General features: G+C 43.3%; 1 protein-coding gene across 1 annotated transcript in view; it reads left to right on the forward strand.

Annotated features, from left to right (window-relative positions):
* Positions 1–21,062, forward strand: part of C6 (complement C6) — a 33,739-nt gene extending 12,677 nt beyond the window's left edge. Inside the window, exons 5-11 of the mRNA XM_060236447.1 lie at positions 2,851–2,989; positions 4,736–4,930; positions 11,415–11,655; positions 14,586–14,702; positions 17,728–17,894; positions 20,076–20,301; positions 20,887–21,062. Of these exons, the coding sequence (XP_060092430.1) occupies positions 2,851–2,989; positions 4,736–4,930; positions 11,415–11,655; positions 14,586–14,702; positions 17,728–17,894; positions 20,076–20,301; positions 20,887–21,062 (1,261 nt within the window). The remainder of the gene's footprint in view (positions 1–2,850; positions 2,990–4,735; positions 4,931–11,414; positions 11,656–14,585; positions 14,703–17,727; positions 17,895–20,075; positions 20,302–20,886) is intronic.
* Positions 21,063–24,229: the final 3,167 nt, after the last annotated feature.

A 24,229-nucleotide genomic window follows, 5' to 3' on the forward strand; every position in this document is an offset into this window, starting at 1 on the left:
CAACCCCCTGCACAAAGCAGGGAATTCACTGCTACGCCCTTCCCTCACTACCCAGAGGAGGGGGGGAGGGAGGAAGAAAAGAAAAGAGTGTGGGGGAATCCATGGAGTGAAGCCTTTTTTTCTCACTCTGGGGAGGGGGCAGGAGTCAATGGGGCCCTCCCCAAGAAGTGAAAGGCATGGCACAGGGGGGGAAAGCATGGCACAATGTTAATAAGAGTAGTAAAAGTCAGAGTTCCTGTTTCTGTATGTTACTGACAAACAATGATGCCATATTACATCTCTAAATGACATTTTTATATTTCACTATGTATATTAAAGCTCTCAAACCTCCTTTCCTGACCATTTAAGTACTGCAGAAACCAAGACTTTATTTGCAAAACTATTTAGATATACCAAAGTCCCATTTGTTTTTTAATGAAATTTATTTCCAATTAAAATCATTAATGGAGAACAAATACATGATGTATACCTTCCCAATTTAATAAGACACAATATTTCACTAAATTTAACATAACCAAAACCTAGCTAAAGGAGTTGCTCAAAAATATTTTATTTATGCCATTTAAAAATATCTTGCATCCATAATACTTTCAGCACTCTCCTAAAAAATGAAACAAGAATCACACCATAGCATTATTTCCTTTGCATTGTTGAGTAATTGGAAATTCTTTTCAGCAGCTGAAGTTTTCCAACAACAGTAGTATCACTGTGTGAATTTTTCCCAGAAAACTGCACAGCAACTAACCATAGCCAAAATAGACTATTACTGCAACTAATTTAAATAGGAATTCAGTAACTCCATAAAACAATTTCTTTACTTACAAAAAATAGTATGTTCTAATTTTTAAAGGGCTACTGGCCTCCAGTTTAATTTTGCTACAATAAACACATATTTGAATTATAAATACATAAGATCGGGTTTGCATGCCCCATCTTCCTCCAAAGAAAATAAAAAGGAGAAGCAACACAACAGACAAGCAGGTGATGAACTGGTATTAGAAAACAAAGATAAGGGCCCTGGAGGGCAGGCAACTCACGCAAAAAAGAGTGCAGGAATGCAGAGGCACAAGAGACCAGAAGACTTTGAAAGGGGAAGCGACAGAGAAGCCTTGGTGCTACAGAAAGCGGGAGGGGAGGATCTTCACTAAAGACCAGAACATGCCTGAGGAGGGAAGTTGCAAAAAGTCCTTCCCTGAAATCCTCAGCATGTTTACTCAGAAGTAAATCAGGCAGTGTCCCAGGGGCTTTTGTGTATAAAACTATCGCCCAGGAAGTTTACTTGAAAGTTGCAGTTGATTTCACTTTGACTTGTTCTGCAGTAAAGCTGCAGTCTACACTTAATTTGTTTGATGACTCCATGGTGCCTCAGAAGCTGTCTGGACCTCCTGCAGGAGCTTAAGGACCCGGGAATCAGCTGATCGGCAGGCCCTTTAACTGTCACACAGGGACTGCAGCTGCTTCTGCTGCCCTCCCTTCCCCGCTGCTAAAATAGAATGCGGGCCAGCCTTAGAAGCAGCCCCCAGCTCCCCGGTGCCAGTTAAAGGGCCCGCAAAACAGCTGATCAGTGGGCCCTTTAACTCCAGCAGGAGGCTGGGACTGCTTCTGCCCGCTGCCCCACAAGCAGCCTCTCCACCGCAGAAATCAATTGCAGGGGCAGCAGCAGCCCCCGAAGCCATGGCAGAGGCCCGGGGGCTGGTTGGGGCCCCAGAGTCAGGGGGCATCGCCCAGAAGTCAGGGGGGCTGTGCCCCCACAGGCCCCCTCCTAGCTATGGGCCTGTTGCAACTGCTCTCCAGATAATCAAGATCAGCTTCCCTGGGAGAAAACGGCTGCTTTGGAGGGTGGGCTCTATGGCATTATGCCCTACTGAGGTCCCTTCCCTTTCCAAACTCCACCTTCCCTAGGCTTCATCTCCCCCCCTCCCAAAAAAAATCCCCAGATATATTTCCCAGCTCAGAGCTAGCCACTGTAGCAGCTGCAGGTGGGATGCCAAACGACCCCCCTGTGGGCAGGGCTCTCCTGTGGCCAGACTCTTCTCCTTTGCTTTGCTTTCCACTCATAATTTCATTTGTGTTTTATTGTGGATGAGTTCTGTTTTTGTTCATGGTCACACATTTTGTGTTGTGGAAATGGCCACACACACTCACATGTCCACATGCTGGCAACAACAGTAGGGTGGAGGCTCCATCTGCCTGCTTGTCTCTTCTTTCCTCACCTCTCAGAGCCCTTTGCTAGATCTCTGGCCCCACAGCCAGGAACCTGCACCAACGATGCTCAGAGGGAAGCTCTCTCTTTGCACACCAGGGACCGAGAGGCAGCAGTAGCCTTTTGGGGACAATGGGATGACACTGTAACATCATTGCACATGTGTGAGGGAAAAATTGAGCTCTGCAAGGTGCATAATGGGGGACAGGATAGCCCCCTTCAGAAGTGAATGCAGAATGTATGGAATGAGTACCAATGCTCCCTGTAAGCTGTGGAGTCTTGTGAGCAACAATTTTACTTCATGAGCTACTGGTATTAAAGCTGTGAGCTACCACATAAATTAGTTTGCTCTGGGGCCATCCTTCCTGAGCTAAGACAAAAACGTGTGAGCCAGAGACTAAAAAAACGTGAGCTAGCTCGCAGTAACTCAGCGTAGAGGGAACACTGGTGGGTACGATCCTGGATGAAAAGGTAAAACTGCAAAGTACAAAGCCCTGCTGTAAAATGAGTGCCACGAAGTCAAAGCATCAGATAGAAATTCAGCTCGCAGGTAAAAAAACCCGTATTGTGGAAGTGGCCCTTGACTGACTGCGGAGCTCATGTTGTGTGTGACTGCTGGACTCCCTGAAGTGTTTTTCTTTCTCTAGATTTAATCTCCTTGCAGGAGAGAGCCGAGGAGAAGTCCTTGACAATTCATTCAATGGAGGCAAATGCAGACTGGTCAGAAGCAAAGATAAGAATAAAATGTTCCGTGTCCCTGCAAACCTGGAGGCTGTCAGCTTTCAGGTAAAAGCCAGCAGATATTACCCTCCAAATTTTGAATACAAAAGCATCGGTGTTTATTTGTTAATTAAACCACTTATATTTGTAATCCTTTAAAACCTCCACCATTCCTTTTGTGCTCAAGGCAGCTTGCAAAACAACAGGAAAAATGTGACCGATTAAAACCAATAGACCCTGAATCTCCCCCTCCAATGCCTCCTGGACATACTACATCAGAGGCTCTTGGCAAATAGGCAGGCCTTGCAACAGTAATGGCTTTTTAAGGTGGGTGATAATGTATCTAGGTTTATCACAGGAGTATTGGTCATTTTCTGCTTGCTTGCCGTTTTGCACAGGCACTGGTAGGATCTGCCTGCTGATATAGAAACCTCTAAGCATTTTTTTAAACAAAGCAAACTTCTAGTTGTCATGATTGCAAGGGTGTATTTATGATAAGTAGACATAGATGGATTTCCCTCTTACCCTACGCCACTCTCACGTTCATCTTCTCAGCGGGGTGTCCTTCCGATTTCCCACTATCTGCCCCAGGGCTGCAACAAAGATCAGCATTTTAAGCGCAGTAAACAGAAACCGCTAAAAACCAGTTTCTGTTTGCTGCGCTTAAACGCTGCACTGAAACACTGCAGCCCCGGGGCAAATAGTGGGAAATCAGAAGGATGCCGCACTGAGAAGACGAACGTCAGAGCAATGTAGGGTGAGTGTGAAATCGGTCATAGTCTGTAAAAGGCACCATTGTGAAGAATCTCTGACTTGAGTTGCTGCATGTTTGCCCTGTGACTTTTAATCATTTCCCTCCTAGCCAGGGCTTTTTTTTAAAAAAGAAAGAGCTGAGCAGGAACTCATTTGCATGTTAGGCCACACCCCCTGACACCAAGCCAGCTGGAACTGCGCTCTGGTGCATTCCTGCTTTTAAAAGCCCTGCTTCTAGCAATGCTGCCCTCTTGCCAGTCTCCTACTCTGTCCTCTCCTCCATCATAATATTGTTGTTCACAAAAGGAGGGAATCCCAGTATTTTAACATTTCCCTCTTCTTCCAGTCCTTCCAATAAAATAACTCCTTCCTTTAGTTGTGTAGTAGTGTAGATGACTGGGGAAGGCAATGGCAGACCACCCCGTAAGAAAGTCTGTTGTGAAAACGTCATGATGCGACGTCGCCCCAGAGTTGGAAATGACTGGTGCTTGCACAGGGGACTATCTTTTTTACCTTTCTAGTTGTGCAAGGCAGATCTGCATGTATTTAAGATGATCCCTCCCATACAAACACTAACCATCCAAATACTAAGTAGGGCCAATCCAATAGCATCTGAGACCTTTGCTGCCTTTAGTATTTTGTCCTTCAGCACAGTACTTCTTCAGCGCTCTCAGGAACAGGTTAGTTGTCTCATTTTTGACAAGTGGTTTTGGCTTCCTGACAGCTTTCAAATGCAAAGCTGGTACATGCAAGACACAAGAAACAGCAAAATGGGAGAGAATGTGCATTCAGATAGAAATAATATCCAGACATATGTGAGAAAGCATTATTTCCCAAAGTTGAAATGATGTGATTTTGCAAGGTGGGCTTAAATCTAGCAGAATTTATAGCAATGTAAAAGAAATAAAATGCTAATCTTGTCTTTTCTGGTCAAGGCAGGAAAAAAAAATAAGGTGTGTGCTTAACTGAGAATAAATAGTCTTTTTCAAGTCGTAGTTCTTCCCTTAATGAGATATAGTTTGCCATTCAAAAGGGGTTTTGTATTTTGCTTCCTTCTAGGTAAAACATAAGGAGGATGAGGTAGAATCTGCTTTCCACAGCAAGTTGGTTGACCTGCACTCCAATTCCTCTCAAGAGAACTCTTCCTCTACATCCTTCTCTTCTGGGATCACAATTCGGTTCTGGGAAAAGAAAAAAGAAGACTTTGTATTGTCATCCTCCTTTAAGGATGCCGTCAAAGCTTTCTATGAAAAGGTAGACTTGGGCTGATTCCACACTCACCTTAATCCGGGGCAGGCTTCCGTTTCTGCGCCCACTTTCCAAAGCAGCCATTTTCTCCAGGTGATCTGCTCTCTGTGACGTAGAGATCCAATGTAATTCTGGGAGATCACCAGCCACCACCTGGAGGTTGGCAGCTTTACCCATCTGCAACACCTGACTTCAGGCTAGAATGACAGATCTTGAAATGGCTCAATTTTTATTCTCCAGCCAACTAAAACAGCCCACCCTTCTCTGTGCCAAATTATCTGTATTGTACAAAAGCAGAAAATGGTATCTGAGTCCTACAATCTGTCAAATAAGATTAACTGAGAATTTGAAAGGGAGCCATTCTATTGGCTTGGGAGGCATCAAATACATTGTTTTTCATATAAGGTTCAGCAATTTCCTTTTAAAAAACTCCTGTTGAAATAAATCTGAGGTCTTTAGAAGTACCTCCTATATAAGAGTGGTCCTCCTTGTTTACTGATGTTGCTGGGAAAGTTGATGATATATATGGTATAAGCCAGGGGTGTCAAACTCCTGGCTTATACCATATAAGAACTCCGGATCTCACATAAATGAGACCCTGTCTGGCTGGGTCATATGTGTCATAAAATTTAATGCCAGGTAACAGAGATATACACTTCATATAGGACACAGACAAACACAATGTTTTTTTAAAAAATCTTTAAATAAAACATGTTTAAAACATTAGCACTATTGCAATATTTTATTTAACAGTCTCTGATAACTGATACCTCTTGCTCTGAATTGTTGCATCAAAATCTGGAGACAATGTCTGTGCTGTACCAATCTTGAGTCAGCTGATCAGGTGTTGTTCAGGTGTGTATCTGTAAGTTGCAAAACCTACTTTTGGTTTACTGATATTCGTTATAGAGATCTCATGGTCAATGCTTTGAGCCTAAGACCCAGAGGAAAATATGAAATGGCTGGGCATTGCAAGCTTTTGTAAATAAGTTGCTTCCTGTGCTGGTCAGCCAATGGAGAAAATAGAGGCGTTGCTCTGTAGCATGACTGAGCAAGCCTGGCAAAGCAAGCTATGATGCAGAAGGAAGCAAGAGAGGAAGAAGGAAGCAGATGACAGTGAGTTGCTCGTGTGCCTAACAGGAGCCCTCCAAGGGCCTGATCCAACCCACAGGCCGTATAAGCTTTTGTGTGCATGCACAGTTCTTCTTTCTTGGTCTTAAAGGTGCCACTGGACTCAATATTTGTTCTGCTGCTTCAGACTTTCCCACCTGATATTATACATACTTCTACCCAGGTGGGTAGAAATAGAAGCAAGAATCACGGAGAGGTTGCAAGCAAATAAATAAATAAAATATTACAGTGTTTTTTTGCTTGCAATCCCAAGGTGGGAGCAGGGGATCCCCCGGTTTGGAGGCCCTCCCCTCACTTCAGGGTCATCAGAAAGTGGGGAGGGGGAATGTCTGCTGGGCACTGCATTATTCCCTATGGAAACCAATGAAGACCAATTCCCATAGGGTATATTGGAGAATTGATCCGTGGATATCGGGGGCTCAGGGGGAAGGCTGTATTTTGAGATAGAGGCATCAAATTTTCAGCATAGCATCCAGTGCCTCTCCTCAAAATACCCTCCAAGTTTCAAAATTATTGGACCAGGAGGTCCAATTCTATGAGCCCCAAAAGAAGGTGCCCCTTTCCTTCATTATTTCCAGTGGAAGGAAGACATTTAAAAGGTGTGCGGTCCCTTTAAATGTGATGGACAGAACTCCCTTTGGAGTTCAGTTATGCTTGTCACACTCTTGCTCCTGGCTCCACCGCAATGTCTCCTGGCTCCACTCCCAAAGTCCCCAGATATTTCTTTAATTGGACTTGGCAACCGTATACACTGGTGGTAGAAAGTGCTGTGAAGCCTTGGCCAACTACAGAAACACTGCAGAGTTTTCAAGGCAAGAGACTTTCAGAGGTTGTTTGCCATTGCCTGCCTCTGAGTGGCAGCAACCCTGGACTTCCCATCCAAGTAACTAACCAGGGCCAATCCTTCTCAGCTTTTAAGATCTGATGACACTGGGCTAGCCTGGGCCAATCAAAAGCCTCTATTTTCTCCAATGGCTGACCAGCACAGAAAGCAGCTTTTGTACAAAAGCTTGCAATGCCCAGCCATTTCATATTTTCCTCTGGATCTTAAACTCAAAGCATTGACCATGAGATTTCTGTGATGAATATCAGTAAATCAAAAGTAGGTTTTGGTTAGTATTTGGATGGGAGATAAGGTTGTCAGTTCCAGGTTGGGAAATAGCTGGAGATTTTGGTTGTGGAGTCTGAGGAGGGGAGAGGGAGATCAATTATAATCCCAGATCTTCAGCCTGGAGTTGCCAGGTCCAATTCAAGAAATATCTGGAGACTTTGGGGCTGGAGCCAAGAGACATAAGGGATGGAGCCAGGAGCAAGGTTGTGACAAGCGTAATTGAACTCCAAAGGGAATTCTGACTATTACATTTAAAGCAACTGCACACCTTTTCAGTGTCTTCCCTCAATTGGAAATGTCTGCTGGGCACCTTCTTTTGGGGCTCATAGAATTGGACCCCCTGGTCCAATCTTTTTGAAACTTGGAGGGTATTTTAAGATGGTGTGCCTCTACCAAAAAAAAAAAACCCCTTCCCCAGAGCCCCAAATACCTATGGAATAATTTTCCATTATACTCTGTGGGAATTGGTCTCCATAGGGAATAATGGAGTGCCCAGAAGACATTCCCCTCTCCCTGCTTTCTCATGACCCTGAAGTGGGGGGAGGGCCTCCAAACCAGGGGATCCCCTGCCTCCACCTGGGGATTGGCAACCCTACTTCAGCCACTGCCTTGAGGTTGGCAACCCCTAGCACTAGGAGACCATCAAGGAAGTCTAGGGTGGTGATGCAGAGGTAGGTAATGATAAACCACCTCTGAACATCTTTTGCTTTGAAAACCCTATGGAGTCATGATATAAATCAGCTGAGACTTGACACCAACAATAATAAATAAAACATCTGTGGGTCTCTATGAAGGACCCACCGTGTTTTTCAGCAGGGGGTTTGGTGTTAGAGCTCTGGTGCTGGATATAGGAATGGAGCAACAGGAACTGTGAATGTAGCAGTCATTTTTGCACAGGACTTTTTTTGAGCAGGAATGCACAGGAATGCCGTTCCGGCTGGCTTGGCATCAGGGGTGTGGCCTAATATGCAAATAAGTTCCTGCTGGGCTTTTTCTACAAAAAAAGCTCTGTTTTTGCATATGACCTTCAGCATGCAGAGCAGATGCTGTGCCCCTGAGCCATGCCCCCTCCCCAAGATCTTCCTTGAGAGCCAGTTTGGTGTAGTGGTTCAGGGTACAGACTTTTATCTAGGAGAACTGGGTTTGATTCCCCACTCCTCCACTTACACCTGCTGGAATGGCTTTGGGTCAACCATAGCTCTCACAGAGCTGTCCTTGAAAGGGCAGCTGCTGTGAGAGCCCTCTCAGCTCCACCCACTTCACAGGGTGTCTGTTGTGGAGGGAGAAGATATAGGAGATTGTAAGCTGTTCTGAGTCTCTGATTCAGAGAGAAGAGCAGGGTATAAATCTGTAGTCTTTTTCTTCTCTAAAAACCAAATCCTGGGCAGATATTGCTGATGGCTATCTTGCCTGTGTTGCAGGTAAATCTGGCAGCCATTAAGTAGTTAAGGTAGATTTAGGAAAACATATTCTACATTATAGGGTTTTAAAAAAAAATCAGAATGCAGCATTGTTTCCCATTTAAGGTGCATATCTAAATCCTAAATTAGTTCATAATAGCTTAAGATGTGGAAGGCTGGATATTCCTATATCATTTTTTTAAGCAAAATATGTGACGGAATTCGTTTTTCTTTTTTTTTCTTTCTTTTTAAAAAAAGGTTAAGTTCCTCTTCTCAACTAAAAAAAAATGTTTGCATAATTGTTTCTGGTGCGTGCATTATAGAGATAAGCTTCTTTCTTGTGCACAAAATTTATTTTCTGTGTCAAAGCAGGAACAATGGCCAAGAATTTTAAGTAGGAAAAGATTTTAGTAAGAGACATTGAGGGAGGGGGAGGCTGTTGTTTACAGAAAGTAAATAGAATTTGTAATTCTGGCCAGAATAAGTGTAATTTACAATTGAAAGGAACTCCAAACCAGCAAAGAGGAAAAGCTCGAGCTTTGGATACAATTCATTACTACAATATGTGGTAAGCACATTAATCTTCTTCAACTATTCCAGTAGGTTGGTTAGAAGAAGGGCTTTCTTGATGGCTGCTCCCTGTTATGGCATGCTTTGCCAGGCTTGTTCAATCACACAGGAGCTACAGAGCAAAGCCTCTCTTCCTTCTATTGGCTGAGGATCCTCCCCCTCTTTGTTCCCTTGGGAAAGAAGGAAAGAGCCAGAGCTTCCTTTGCCCAGTTCTCTGGATCCCATGGGAGAGATACAAAGAAAGCACCTTTAAGACCAAGTGCTAATATTTTAAGCATGCTTTATTTCAAGTTTTAAAAAAAAGCTTTGTGTTTGTCTGTGTCTTTTAGAAAGTTTATATGTCTGCTACCTGCTCTTAAATAAATACACACACGGCCTGGCTAGACATGGCCTGGCCCGACAAGGTCTCATTTATGTCAGATTCAGCTCTCATGAGTTTGACACCCCTGAAGGGTCCCTTTCTTTGTAGCCTTGACTCTTCCCAAAGACTTTCTGCTGATCATTATTGGGCTGATGAATTCTTAAATCTGTAATCCTGGAACATTGGTGGGCTGTTGTCATTTAGATCTGGGTTATAAGGGGTGTTTTTTGAAACTTTCTTTGTTTTTATCATTTCAGTTTGTTGTTACTCGCACGGGGCCAACCAGAATGGTGGATATGAATATTTTAAATGAATAAATATAGCTTATTTGGGGCTTTAAAATGGGATTTCAAAAATTCATGGTGGATAGGTCTGTTAACTGATATTGGCTAAGTGAAGCTTCCAGATTCAGTGGCAGTATACCTCTGAGTGAAGACAAGGAACGTGTTGTGTTACTGGTGGTCTTCCCAAACATCTGGCTGGCCATTGTTGAAGAAAGTGTTGTGCATTAGATACAACTTTGGTCAGCTGTAGGAATAGAATTCTTTTGTTCTTATCATGCAGTGTTTGTTCTGTCTTGTGTGGTCAGACAGAAGTTTCAAATCGTTCTTTAAAGAAGCCCAGTTTATACCTTCCCAGATGCAAGTCAATAAATGGTATGTAAATAAGGGTGAAAGAGGAGAGCACAAAAGTAGGCTTGAAACACAACATCAAAAAAACTAAGATCATGGCATCCAGCCAATATCACTCCTTTGCAAATAGAAGGGGAAGACATGGAAGTAGTGACAGACTTCACATTCCTGGGATTCAAGATCACTGTAGATGGTGACTGTAGCCATGAAATTAAAAGACGTTTGCTCCTTGGGAGGACAGCTATGGCAAACCCTAGGCAGTATAATAAAAAGTAGAGGCATCACCCTGCCAAGTCCATATAGTCAAAGCTATGGTATTACCAATGGTAATGTATGGCTGTGAGAATTGGACCATAAGGAAGGCCGAGCACAGAAGAATAGATGCTTTTGAGTTATGGTGCTGGAGAAGACTCTTGAGAGTCCATTGGACTGCAAGAAGATTCAATCAGTCAGTCCTAAGGGAAATCAACCCTGACTGTTCCCTGGAACGTCAGATGCTTAAGCTCAAATACTTTGGCCACCAAATGAGAAGGGAGCACTCACTGGAGAAGATCCTGATGCTGGGAAAGACAGAAGAAAAAAGAAGAAGGGGATGGCAAAAGATGAGATGGCTGGACAGCATTACTAATATAACCAACATGAATTTGAGCAGAATTCGGAGGATGGTGGAAGACAGGAGGGCCTTGAGTGACTTTGTCCATGGGGTCGCAAAGAGTCAGACTTGACTGTGAGACTGAACAACAACAAAAAATTAAGTGACCACAGGACAGCTATGTTCTTGTGCCGGGCTTTTTTTGAGCAGGAACGCACAGGAACACAGTTCCCGCTGGCTTGGTGTCAGGGATGTGGTCTGATATGCAAATAAGTTCCTGCTGGGCTTTTCCTACAAAAAAAGCCCTGTGTGAAACAATGGTGATGTAAGGGGTGTGTGACCTAATATGCAAATGAGTTCCTGTTGGGCTTTTTCTACCCAAAAAGTCCTGTGCTTGTGAATATTCCTGCAGCATTGGGTTATAAAAACTCACCATCCTCTAACCAGTTGAGAAGACACTCTTGAGTCCCAGCATAGTGTAGGTGTTAAGAGTGTCAGAGTAGGATCTGGAAGACCTGACTTCAAATCCCTAAACCAGCCATGAAAACTTACTAAGTAACCCTGGAGCTGTACACAATCAACCTAGCTTTTTTCACAGAGATCAGGGAGGAGAACTATGTTAGCTGATATAGCTTCCTGGAGGAAGGGTAGGATAAAGATGCTTATGGCCCTTTTTCCATTCTTCTCTTTCAGAATTCCAACTTTATTAGGATCCACAAGAAGGTTGTGGTGTCAAACTTCACAGTGAAGACATCAGATTTACGGGTCTCTAGCGTGTTTTTAAAGGCCCTCAACAGCCTGCCTCTGGAGTACAACTATGCCCTCTACAGCCAGATATTTGAAGACTTTGGGACTCATTACTACAGTTCAGGGTCAATGGGAGGCACATTTGACCTCCTCTATCAATTCAGTACTGAAGAACAGAAAAATTCAGGTACAGAGCCATTGGTGAGAGGGAAAAAAATCCTCTGTAGTTATTTTACTATTGGCTAGTTTGCTGAATGGCTCCATGGGGGATGGATGGGAATACTGTCCACGATTTTAGTATGTGCAGTGAAAGTGGTTTTTTTTAAAGTTTCCAGAAAGCTGTTTAGTGAGATAATAAAACAGACTGGAACTAGGATTGCCAGCCTCTAGGTGGCACCTGGAGATCTCCTGCTCTTACAATTGATCTCCAGATGACCAAGAAAATGGCTGCTTTGCAGGGTGGGCTCTAATGCATTATACCCTGCCAAGGCCTCTCCCCAGACTCCACCCCTGGCAACCCTAACTGGTACAAGGGAAACATTTCTGCAAAAGTTTAAACAGATTTTTAAGGAAGAAAAGGCTGTATATCTCATGGAAAAGGCAGGAGCTGAATACAAAGCAGTGAAGCTGGAGGGCCAGAACTAGATGTGCACAGGGAATTCTGTACTTGGAGCTCCCCAACTGTTCCCAAAGATTCTACCCTAAGGATTTTTTTTTAATTCTCAAGTGTTAGGGTTGCCAATCCCCAGTTGGGTGCACTGGACTCAAAATCTAACCTTTGCTGTGGTGCTCTAGGTTGTTCAATCCCCAGTTCGGGGCAGGGGATCCACCAGTTTGGAGGCCCTCCCCCCGCTTCAGGGGCATCAGAAAGCATGGTGGTGGGAACTGTCTGCTGGGCACTCCATTATACTCTGTGGAGACCGGTTCCCATAGGGTATAATGGAGAGTTGATCCATGGGTATCTGGGGCTCTAGGGGAGTTGTGTTTTTGAGGTAGAAGCACCAAATGTACAGCATAGCATCCAGTGCCTATCCTCAAAACATCCTCCAAGTTTCAAAAAGTTTGGACTGGGGGCCCAATTCTATGAGCCCCAAAAGAAGGTGCCCCTATCTTTCATTATTTCCAACGGAGGGAAGCCATTTAAAAGGTGTGCGGTCCCTTTAAATGTGATGGCCAGAACTCCCTTTGGTGTTCAGTTATGCTTGCCACAAACTTGCTCCTGGCTCCACCCCTAATATCTCCTGGCTCCACCTCCAAAGTCCCCAGATATTTCTTGAATTGGACCTGGCAATGCTATCAAGTGTACAGAAGCCTGGATTCAGATTGGGACTGTTGCATGCAGGAGTTTTCCCTCCCTTCTGCCTGCACACTGTGGTCGCAGTATGAAATGAGACCCCGTGCCCCTGAGAATTAACTTTTTAATAATCCCTGAGTGCTCTGAACATGGAACTGGCAGTGCACATCTGGTTTGACCTTGAACAACTGCAATGTTTACAATGGAAAAGAAAAGAACATTTTAAAGGGCATGTTCACATTTTAATTAGTTTTTCCCCAGGAACTCTAATAACTACAATGAGGAAGGAAGCAGTTTGTAAAAGAGGCTTTGGACTATCCTTCAGTTCCCATTGGCTGTTTATACAGTGTGGAAGTGGTAGATTAGAACACACCATGAAATTAAACACTCTGTCCTCCTTGTTTAAATGGAGTCTTGGATTTCCTTACTCACTATGAAGAAGGCAAAGAAGAATTGTTTTTTATGCCCTACATTTCTCTACCCTAAGGAATCTCAAGAAGCAGCTTACAATCGCTTTCTCTTCCTTTCCCCACAACAGACTACCCTTTTGAGAGGACTGTGACTGGCCCAAGGTCACCCAGCAGGCTTCATGTGGAGGAGGAGGAGTGGGGAATCAAACCCAGTTCTCCACGGTTCTTAACCATTACACCTCGCTGGCTCTCAATATATTTAATTCAGGTATCCCCATCTGTGGATACGTAAATCTTGAGATGGGGGCCATGGACAGACAAAACAGATATATCTTTCTGTAAACTTTAGAAAAGCCCCAGGTTTGCAGAAAAATCTGAAATTAAAAAAAACAGAACAAAACACTGAGGGGGATGGTAAGCCCCACAATAATAATAGAACAATGCCTGTCAATTTAATAAACCAATGGCATCTGGCTATTATTGCGTGACAACAAGGCAATGGCAAACCACTCCGTAAAAAGTCTGCCGTGAAAACGTTGTGAAAGCAGCGTCACCCCAGAGTCGAAAACGACTGGTGCTTGCACAGGGGACTACCTTTACCTTTTACAACAGTATTGCTGGTGCTCAATTTTCTGTCAGTGACAGACAGGGGAAGGGGGAGAGCCTTTCTAGGTTTGTTTTGGGGGTATAGGGGTGCCGCATCTAGGCCAGGCGGCAACCAGACAACTTGCTACCACACTGTTTCTATGACTTACAGGGTTGCCAGGTCCGACTCAGGAAATATCTGGGGACTTTGGGGGTGGAGCCAGGAACAAGGTTGTGACAAGCACCGTTGAACTCTGAAGGGAGTTCTGGCCATCACATTTAAATGCCTTCCCTTCACTGGGGCACCATCGAGGTACTTCTTTTGGGCATCCATTTTCTTGGTCATCTGGAGACGAGCTGTAATTCCAGGGGATCTGTAGACCCCACCTGGAGGCTGGCATCCCTATGCAGCATGGCAGAATTGGCCACTCTGCTGATGTGTCTGCCTCTTCTTGAGCTGATGATGCCTACACAACACTTGTTTTGTGCCACAGCTGAACTGAACCTTGGTAAGCTTTGTTCTGCACAAAATTGCCTGTGGCCAGTACAAGTGGTTAGAATTCAGTCTACACTGCATGACTGGGGATGGCCAAGAACCAGATCTTAAGGTATCCATCAGCAGACCAGAAAATCTTTTCTTCTCTGTCTGTGGCCAAACTCATGGGACATTTTCTAGGTGAGAAGTTCTCCTTTGGCCTCTTTCTTTTGTCTGTAAAACTGGCATGACTTAACTGATGGGGCGGGCAGTTTGCAGTGGGAGACATAGAAACTGTAAATAATGTTTTGTGAATGTTTGAGTATATCAGAAATGGCTTTTGTTTCCTCTAGGTTTAACAGGGGAAGAAGCAAGTGACTGCGTTTTGACGGAAGTAACAACATTTTTCTTTTTCACCAGTAAAGAGCCTGCAAAATGCACCAACGGTAGCGTGACAGAGAGACATAAAGGTGAGTATGAAAGGCAGTGTATTTCTAGCTAGCTTGCATAACAGACCAGGAGTTTGCCATGGTGAACATCAGACTGCAATGATTGCAATGCTGAATCCAACCAGTGGTCAGCCTGCCTCAGCATCCTGTCTATTTCCAGCCGGTCGGGTAGTACTGTCAAATGCCTCTCCAAAGGGCATGATGTATTATATGCTAAACAAATCCCAACATTAAATTCTTTCCCAGAGTCATCTAGGTGCTGTGCCAAGAACAGCAATATTCAAGTGCATTTGCATAATCTTACCTGTTTTGCTTAATATAATTTATTTTCAGCCAGTCACTGGGAAGAGGGAAATGAGATGTCCTTAGAATGGAAGACCATCCCTGTGGTAACATTGCCTCTGGCTTCTCAAATTTCAGCAAGTCTTGAGGGCTGGAAAAACAGGAGAGGTGAAATTCTCTGGATGCTGATTGAAAACAAATCAGCCAGTATCATAATGCCCCTGTATAAATTGATGGTGCGGTCTCATTTGGAGTACTGTGTGCAGTTCTGGTCGCCGCACCTCAAAAAGGATATTATAGCATTGGAGAAAGTACAGAGAAGGGCAACTAGAATGATTAAAGGGCTGGGGCACTTTCCCTATGAAGAAATGTTGAAACGCTTGGGACTCTTTAGCTTGGAGAAACGTCGACTGCGGGGTGACATGATAGAGGTTTACAAGATAATGCATGGGATGGAGAAAGTAGAGAAAGAAGTACTTTTCTCCCTTTCTCACAATACAAGAACTCGTGGGCATTCAATGAAATTGCTGAGCAGACAGGTTAAAATGGATAAAAGGAAGTATTTCTTCACCCAAAGGGTGATTAACATGTGGAATTCACTGCCACAGGAGGTGGTGGCAGCCACAAGTATAGCCACCTTCAAGAGGGGTTTAGATAAAAATATGGAGCACAGGTCCATCAGTGGCTATTAGCCACAGTGTGTGTGTATATATAAAATTTTTTGCCACTGTGTGACACAGAGTGTTGGACTGGATGGGCCGTTGGCCTGATCCAACATGGCTTCTCTTATGTTCTTATGTTCTATGCCAGTTACCAGAGTGAACTGGAAGATCCATTATGGTAAACAGGAGCCATGTGTTGGTAAACAGGAGCCATGGGGAGATTTTTCCTTCCATTCTTTCCATGCTTTCCCCTTCAATTCAAATCTCCTGAATCTGCTGTCTGGAAAGTATGGACGAGATGTATGTTCTTGCCTCTTGGTTAAACAGCAGTTTAGGAAAACAGAGGTGAAGGAAATTTTCATTCAGACACAGAATAAGGATAGTTGGCACTTTCTGTTGGATAATAAAAAGGACCTAGTTGTTTTGTTTGTTTACATTGAAGAAGATTACAGATTTACACCCTGCCCTTCTCTCTGAATCAGAGACTCAGAGCGGCTTACAATCTCTATATCTTCTTCCTCAACAGATACCCTGTGAGGCGGGTGGGGCTGAGAGGGCTCTCACAGCAGCTGCCCTTTCAAGCTGTGGCTAACCCAAGCAGCAGCAAGTGGAGGAGTGCGGAATCAAACCCAGTTCTCCTTGATAAGAGTCTGCACACTTAACCACTACACCAAACTGACTCTCCACACCCAAACTGGCTCATTGATCAAAGGAGTGGGCCAAAACCCAGTTGCAAACCTAGACACAGTCTGGGAACATTGGTGGAATGCAGAAGAGTCAGGCCTCCTCTGGTCCATGCATCACTGAATTTATGGGCAAGGCCCCCCTGGCTCCTCTCGCATATGTACGGCTCGGGCTCCTCCTCGCCAAGCCTTCACAATGTTCGAGGGAGATGTACCACTTCATGTCCCCCAATACAGGGTCTATAGGTTAAGGATAATGACATCCCTCAGGGGCTTCCTGTCCCAGGGCCTGGTCTGAGGGTTAACCCTTCACCATCCAAATGATGCCCCAAGGTACTCACCTAAGCTGTACTGTATACTAGGGCTTTTTTTGTAGCAGGAACTCCTTTGTGTATTAGACTCTTCTTACAGGGCCTACTGTAAGCTCAAAGACTGGCTGCATCAGGGGTGTATGGCTAATAAGCAAAGGAGTTCCTGCTACAAAAAAAGCCCTGTGTATACCATTCAAGCAACTTGACCACTACTACCACCATCGTGGAATACTAGTGCCTGGGCATTACTAAAACTGGTAGATGTCCTGTTATGGTTTTCAGAGTAGAGCTGATGAAAAATGCAACCCAGGCTAGTGCTAATCTATTGTTGTTGTTGTTATTATTATTTTGCTGTCTAGTCACAGCTGACTTATGGCAACCCCCTCATGGGGTTTTCAAGGCAAGAGACTTTCAGAGGAGTTTGCCATTGCCTGCCTCTGTGTAGTGACCCTGGACTTCTTTGGTGATCTCCTATCCAAATACTAACCAGCTCCTTTTTCTAGCAGCTCCTTTGCATATTAAGCCACACACCCCTGATGAAGCCAATCCTCCAAGAGCTTACAAAAAAGAGCCTTGTAAACTCTTGGAGGATTGGCTACATCAGGGGGGTGTGGCCTAATATGCAAAGGAGCTGCTAGAATTCCATCCCTGCCATCTACTATGGAGGGAGGGGGAATCCTACTCAGACTCAAATGGGTGGCCAGCTTGGTCCCGTTCTGAAATAAATGAAGGGAGGGTGGGTGTCTCAAAAAGAGATAGGAGTGGGGCACATGCTGTCCCCTCATATGGCCTCAGTTCCCCCCACCCCAACAACTTCACAAAGGTGATAGCATCATGAAATCTGGCTCTCCCTTCCGCCTGCTGATGCAAATCAGCTCCTTCCCAATTCCTTGCATCATCCTGGGTTCAGGAGCTCTCACCCTTGGAAGAAGGAAAGGAATCTCTCTCACTCCCTCATTTACTCGCACACACACTTACTTGCACAAGGTGTGATCTGCAAAGTGTGTTCCATTTTCTCTTATGACTAGGAATGGATGCTGCGAGCTTGGCTGTGCATGTTGTGGCCAAATTTGTGAGGAAAAAATGGTAATTCCAGATGTTGTTACAGGTTCATTTCTGCAGTCCTCTAAGAAGTCTTTTTCACGGGTCAAAGGTGGGAAGGTGCAATATGCTACGGCTCTATCTTGGGAAAATACAGGATCTTTCCCAGAACAGAGTGTGTACGTGGATTGGCTGGAATCGATCGAGGACAATCCAGTGGTCATTGACTATGAGGTAGGGAAGTGGCTTCACAGAGGGGAGAGAGGGTGCAGAGATGAGAGAGAGGCTGAAATGGGATGAATGGGTGATTCCGTGCATGAAAGACGTTTCTTTTTCTGAACCCAGGTTGAACCTAAGAACTGATACACTGGATCAGACTAGTGCTTCATCTAGTCCAGGATCCTGTGTTACAAAGTGGTCAAGCAGTTGTCATAGAGGGCAGATAAACAAGGCACAGAGGCCATGGCCTTCCCATGATATTGCCTCTTGGCCCTGGTACATAGAAGGTTAACAATCTCTGAGTCAGGGCCATAGCCATTGGGGGGAGAGCACAGGGTTGGTGCCACCTATAGAATCTGCAGCACCCTCACCCAATCTTCCCTTTTACCAAAAAAGGAAGATTAGGTGGGGGTGCTACAGCCAGCAGGAGGGGCATGGGGTGGCACCCCCCATCAAATCTGCAGCACCCCCACCCAGTCTTCCTTAATCTTCCCTTTTCAGTGAAAGGGAAGATTGAGTGGAGGTGCTGCAGATTCTTTAGGGGGTACCACCGCTGTGCTCCCCCTGATGGCTATGGGCCTTCTCTGATTGCAGAGGCTGCCTTTAGTCACCATGGCTAATGGCTGTTCATGAGCCTAACACCCCGTCCCTTTCTATCATCTATCTATCAGTCAGAAACAAACAAGTTTTTACTAGCAAAAGTATTTCTTAACTTGGCTGTAAATATTGTAGCTATAATATACAGTTAACACGCTAATTTGCCATATGTTTAATGTAGAATAATGGCAGAATCTGACTTAATTAGTTGTGTTATAGGTCTAAAGCTTTTGGTGGGTGCAGATTGGCAAACAAGACAAAGATTTTTCTAACCTTCAACAGCAAAGTCCATCTTTTTTTTTTTTTTTAGAGCCAGTGTGGTTTAGGGTTGCTGGGTCCCCCTGGCTTCTGGTGAGTGACGGGGGGGCAGACTTGCCAAATCCAGGTTGGGAAATTCCTGAGACTTGGGGGTGGAGCCTGAGGAGAACAGGGACCTCAGTGGGGTACAGTCTACCCTCCAAAGCATCTCTTTTCTCCAGGAGATCTCTATAGTCTAAAATGTGATTCTGGGGATGCACAGGTCCTGCCTGGAGGCTGGCATCCTAGTTAGTGATAATAGCATCACAGCTAGGATCTGGGAGACCCCTGATTTGATACCCAGCTATGTCAAAGAAGTTTACTTGGTGATGTTGGGCCAGTCACACACTCTACCTCACAGCTTCTGGGGTATATTGACAGGATTCGGATGTGCCTTTTGGCAGGCCGCCCAGATTGGGGGGCAGGGGGATGGGTTACATTGTGAGGTTCAAATGGAGGAGACTGACATTCGCTGCTTTGGGGGGAAAGCCTACATGACGTAAATAAAATCAAATTCCTGTTTCGTTTTTGGTGGTTTTAAAATTGAAATTACTAAATTTGAGAAATACTGCCATTTTAAAAAAAGACTGAAATGGCTTACTGTTTATTAAATCTCTGGAAAAACTGTGTCAAGTCTTATCGGCTGTTTTGACCTAATCCGAGTATCTTTCTCCCTCAAAATTTTGGCCTGCCTTGGTCTGCTGACCCAAAATCCTCACAGAGGCCTTGAATTGTGCCATCTTGAATTTTGACCCAGAAGTTAAATTCAGCAATCAAATATTGAGGAGATTGCATAAGAAAGTGTCAGATATGCAGGATGACCACTAGAGCACCATGTAGCATTGCCAGTCAGGAAATACCTGGAGATTTTGGGGCGTGGAGCCTGAAGAAGGAGGTTTTTGGGAGGGGCAAGACCTCAGTAGGATGTAATGCCATAAAGTCCATCCTCCACAGCAGCCGTTTTCTCCAGGGCAACTGATCTCTGCTGCCTGGATATCAGTTTTAATTCAGACTGAACTCCAGACCCCACCTGGTGTTATCAGGTATGTAGAACTGGTAAAGGCCTTCAGGCAACTGATCACAGTGACATCAGCACTCCTGACTATCTAATTTAATAACAATGGCCTGTGGATTTTCCCCAAGTGTCTTCAAAACTATGAGGAGGTTGAGGTACTTTTAAAATACAAGAACAAATCAGATTCTTAGAACACTGCATGCTGTGCTTGCCTCAGGATAAAACTGGCCAACCATGAATTATATATGATTGTACTCTTGTTTTTCTTGTGTGTGCTTGCTTTTTAGTTGGCCTCCATTTTGGATTTGACGAAGAACTTTCCATGGCCAGTGATGAAGCATCGTAACCTCAGGAGAGCTTTTATTGAGTACATGGAAAGATTTGATCCATGTCAATGTGCTCCTTGCCCCAACAATGGCAGGCCTGTGCTTTCTGGGACTGAATGCCTCTGCATGTGCCAGGCTGGAAGCTATGGTGATAACTGTGAAATACGGGCATCTAATCACACATCTGGTATGTGTAGTAGTGAAACAAGTATTGTTATCCTAGCAATATAAACTAGAGCATCCCGCCAACCTTTCTGAACCTGTGGGTACCTTTGGAATTCTGTGAGTTTGTGATGAGTGCAACCACAAAACAGGTGTCAGAGGAGGTGGACCAAACCACAAAATGGTCACTACAGGAGGTGGAGCCAACCACAAAATGGCTGCTGCAGGAGGTGGTGCTGGCCAGAAAATGCCAGGTGGTGAGGCCATGCATATTTCCAGGGCTTTTTTGTAGCAGGAACTCATTTGCATATTAGGCCACATGAACATATTGTTTGAATAGAATGATCCTGCCTAGCTTCCAAGATCAGAACAAAATGGGGTAGCCTGGGCTATCCAGGTCAGGGCCTTTAACATTTACATAAAACAACTAAGGAATTATTTCAAGAAAATAATGTAGCATAATGCAGATACAGCCACTGCAACCATGTTCTGCAAGGAAATGGCTGTCAACTGAAATTTGCAGTGTACACATCGCCTGGACATTTGTTATGTTATCCTCAGTAGTGTGGTTAATGCTGACCTGTTCATGGATTCTTTGGATCAGTTTCAGTTGCTGTGGATGGTAACTGGAGCTGTTGGTCTGCATGGAGTCCCTGTGATGCTTCTCATAAGAGACATCGAAGTCGAGTATGTAACAATCCCTCACCACTTAATGGAGGAAAACCATGTGAAGGTGAACAGCAGCAAGAAGAAATGTGCTACGGCTCAGTATTTGCTGACAGGTAAGTGGGCATCTTGGGACCCTTTAGGTTAGCAGGAAATTTTCCATTAAACCATTTCCTTGAAGATTTAGCTTTTGTGGCTTGACCTTGCTTCCTCAAGCAAGGAAAAGCTGAAGGCAGCAGGAAGACCCAAAATATTTTCCACACCTTAACATAGCAGTCTTTAACAGAGAGTATGGATGACTTTTTCCAGTAAATTACTATAAGCAAAATCATAATGAACTCCTACCTAATTTTAGGAATCTCTGGATTGTGCCATAGATCAGTTAAAAAAAATCAATTTTTAGGGATAACCAATAATGAACTTGATCTGGTAAAGGATATCTTCCAAAAATCTCTGAACATCCCCTACTCTTCACAATCCTTCCAGCATCAGAAAGAAATCTAGGTGTTTAGGTGATGAAGCCAGGAAGGGGTTGTATATCAACATGTCAATATCTTATATGCAAGAAAATGTATTTTAAAAGATTTAGAATGATATGTAGAGGCTCACTATATTTTTTCCCATTGAGAATCATTTATAGTAAAATTACGATCTCGGTTCCCTGCTATTTCATAGTATAAGTGATGACCTAAGCTGCATGGGGATTCCCTGAATTAAATAATTATTTTGGATATCCTGGGCTAATAGCTCAGTGGCCAAAGTAACTGGGCAACTTGTCTTGTGCCTTTAGAAATAGGAAAATCTTGTGACCATTCCCCTGTTTACCTGACAATGAACCTAAGGGAATGAGTGTCATGATTCAATTGCAGTTCTGAATTTATCTCCAAAATTCATTCATTTGATCAACATTTTTGAATATGAAATTTCAACACTGTTGAATTCCTTTTCAGATCTATGATAAATGTAGCAAAGATTTAATATTATTAGATTCACTATATTGAATTAGATTAATGGTCTTTCAGGTATTATCAACCAAATCTCTATGGGGAATAAACCTGTTTGATCATGACTCACCAATTATTTTATTCATTCTAGATGCTAAAAAGGATGGAAAGATTTTAAAATCCTTATTCAGCAGGGAAATAGGATGGTAAGCGTTGAGATTAGTGAAATCATTTTCCTTTTTTCGTAAAACCACAATTCTGGCAAAATTCCAAGTATCAGGTATCTGTCTGTTTATCGGAATATCATTAAAAATCCCAGTCTGGGGGCCAACTAATAAATCACCAAATTTCTTATACAATTCTACAAGGATTCCATCCCTGCCAGGAGACTTGTTATTTTTCAGAGAATGGATAATATCAGGCATTTCTGAATATGTTATTGGTTTATCAAGAAATTCTTTATGGTTTTTCAGAAAGAATATTTGGAGAGACTTTATGAAGTTTAAAAAATCCCAAAATTTGTGCAGATGTAATATTAGCTGAACTTTACCATCTGCTGTAAAATTCACTAAGACTCCTGATGATATTTGCTATGGTATAATGAAGTTTACCCTTAGCATCTCTAAGGCAAATTATGTGTCTGGAGGTCATTTATTTGCTTGCTCTCCAAGCCATTATATTGAGCAATTTGGGAGATCTGTGCCAAAACTTTTGTTTCAGGAAAAGAAGGTTCTTTTAAATTTGGGAGACCTCTAAAGAGTCCAGTTCCTTCCTTTCTAGTTGTTTATATATTTTAGCATAACATTTCCATTTGTGTGTTTCCTCTAAATATTTGATCCATTTAATAAAATCATTTTTCAATTGTTCTTTTGTCTTTAATTGTTATAGGTGGAGGATAAAGAAATAAATTTCCCCTGAAGTACCACTTTGCAGCCATCCTAGACCACATTTGCAGCTACTCCATGATTAGAATTATTTTGAAAATATCCCTAGATTTCTTTTCAAATTTTAGTGTTAATACTCTCAATTGACAATAAAGTTTTATTAAGAGTCTAGTAAAATTGTTTATTGACATCATCCAAATTAAACAAAGAACAATATTTTAGGGCAGGGGCGGCCCAACTTGCTTAATGTAAGAGTCACATAGAATAAATGTCAGATGTTTGAGAGCCACAAAATATGAATGTCAGATGTTTGAGAGCCATAAGGAGGGAAGGAAGGTATTAGAGGGAGGGAGAGGTGGAAAGAAAGCAACTTTACATGGATTCTCCAAACCACCAGCTGGCTCGTTGAAGTGATTTAAATAAAGAAATGCCTCTTCCAAGTCAGCCAACTGGGTAGTGGGGGCCTCAAGAGCAATGTTCCCTCTAAGCCCTGGAGTTTTGTGAGCAAAAATTCTACTTTGTGAGCTGCTGGCATTAAAGTTGTGAGCTACTAGAACTAAAGTTGTGAGCTACTGCATAAATTAGTTTCCTCTGGGGCTATTTTTCTTGAGCTAAGACAAAAATGTTTGAGCCAGAGGCCAAAAATCTGTGAGCTAGCTCACACTAACTCAGCTTAGAGGGAACACTGCTCGAGAGCCACCCACTATATGTGAAAGGGCCACATGTGGTTCCCGAGCCGTAGTTTGGCCGCCCCTGTTCTAGGGCATGACCATCTGGATAAACCTATAGATCCCTGAGGGATTTTATTGATTAAAGAATTTGAAGCAAGAATGCAGTTGATGTGCATGTGAGTCTGATATCGAGGAGCAAAGAAAGTATAATCTCTATCATTTGTGTGTAAAGTCCTCCATACATCACATAAATCAAATTGTTTTAGAAGATGAGAAAAGCCTATGTAAGATCTGGGTTTCTTTGTCCTTGACTGTGTCTTCATTGTAGAATGGGAAACAAAAGAACCTTTTGTTGTAATAGTGCCACAATAAAGTTACCATATCAATGTGTAATTTTTCAATATATTTTTGTCATCTTTATACCACCAAAACATTCCTACATCAAAAAGTGCATAATGCCAATAAGTTGAGCTTAAAAGGTTCAACATAGCCAAAATACAAAAATTATTACAAAAATATACCATGTCCAGAGAATCCAATCATTATTCAAGGTCCAGAGAATTCAAAGTCCGCATGAGATTTCCAGATATATATCAAGTTGTAGTACACCTTCCTTAGTGAATTGAAAAATGATAAAACATATAACTTTGTGCTATACAAAGCCACATGTAGCTGTTTATCACTGTACAGGTATCACATCTTAACCCTCTAGGATGAAGTAGGCAATTATTGGCCACCAATATAATACTAGAGTTCTGTGTGTTTATGCCTGCAAAAATACAATTTAA

This window comes from Heteronotia binoei, chromosome 4 (genome assembly GCF_032191835.1).
Source record: "Heteronotia binoei isolate CCM8104 ecotype False Entrance Well chromosome 4, APGP_CSIRO_Hbin_v1, whole genome shotgun sequence".
Lineage (NCBI taxonomy): Eukaryota > Metazoa > Chordata > Lepidosauria > Squamata > Gekkonidae > Heteronotia > Heteronotia binoei.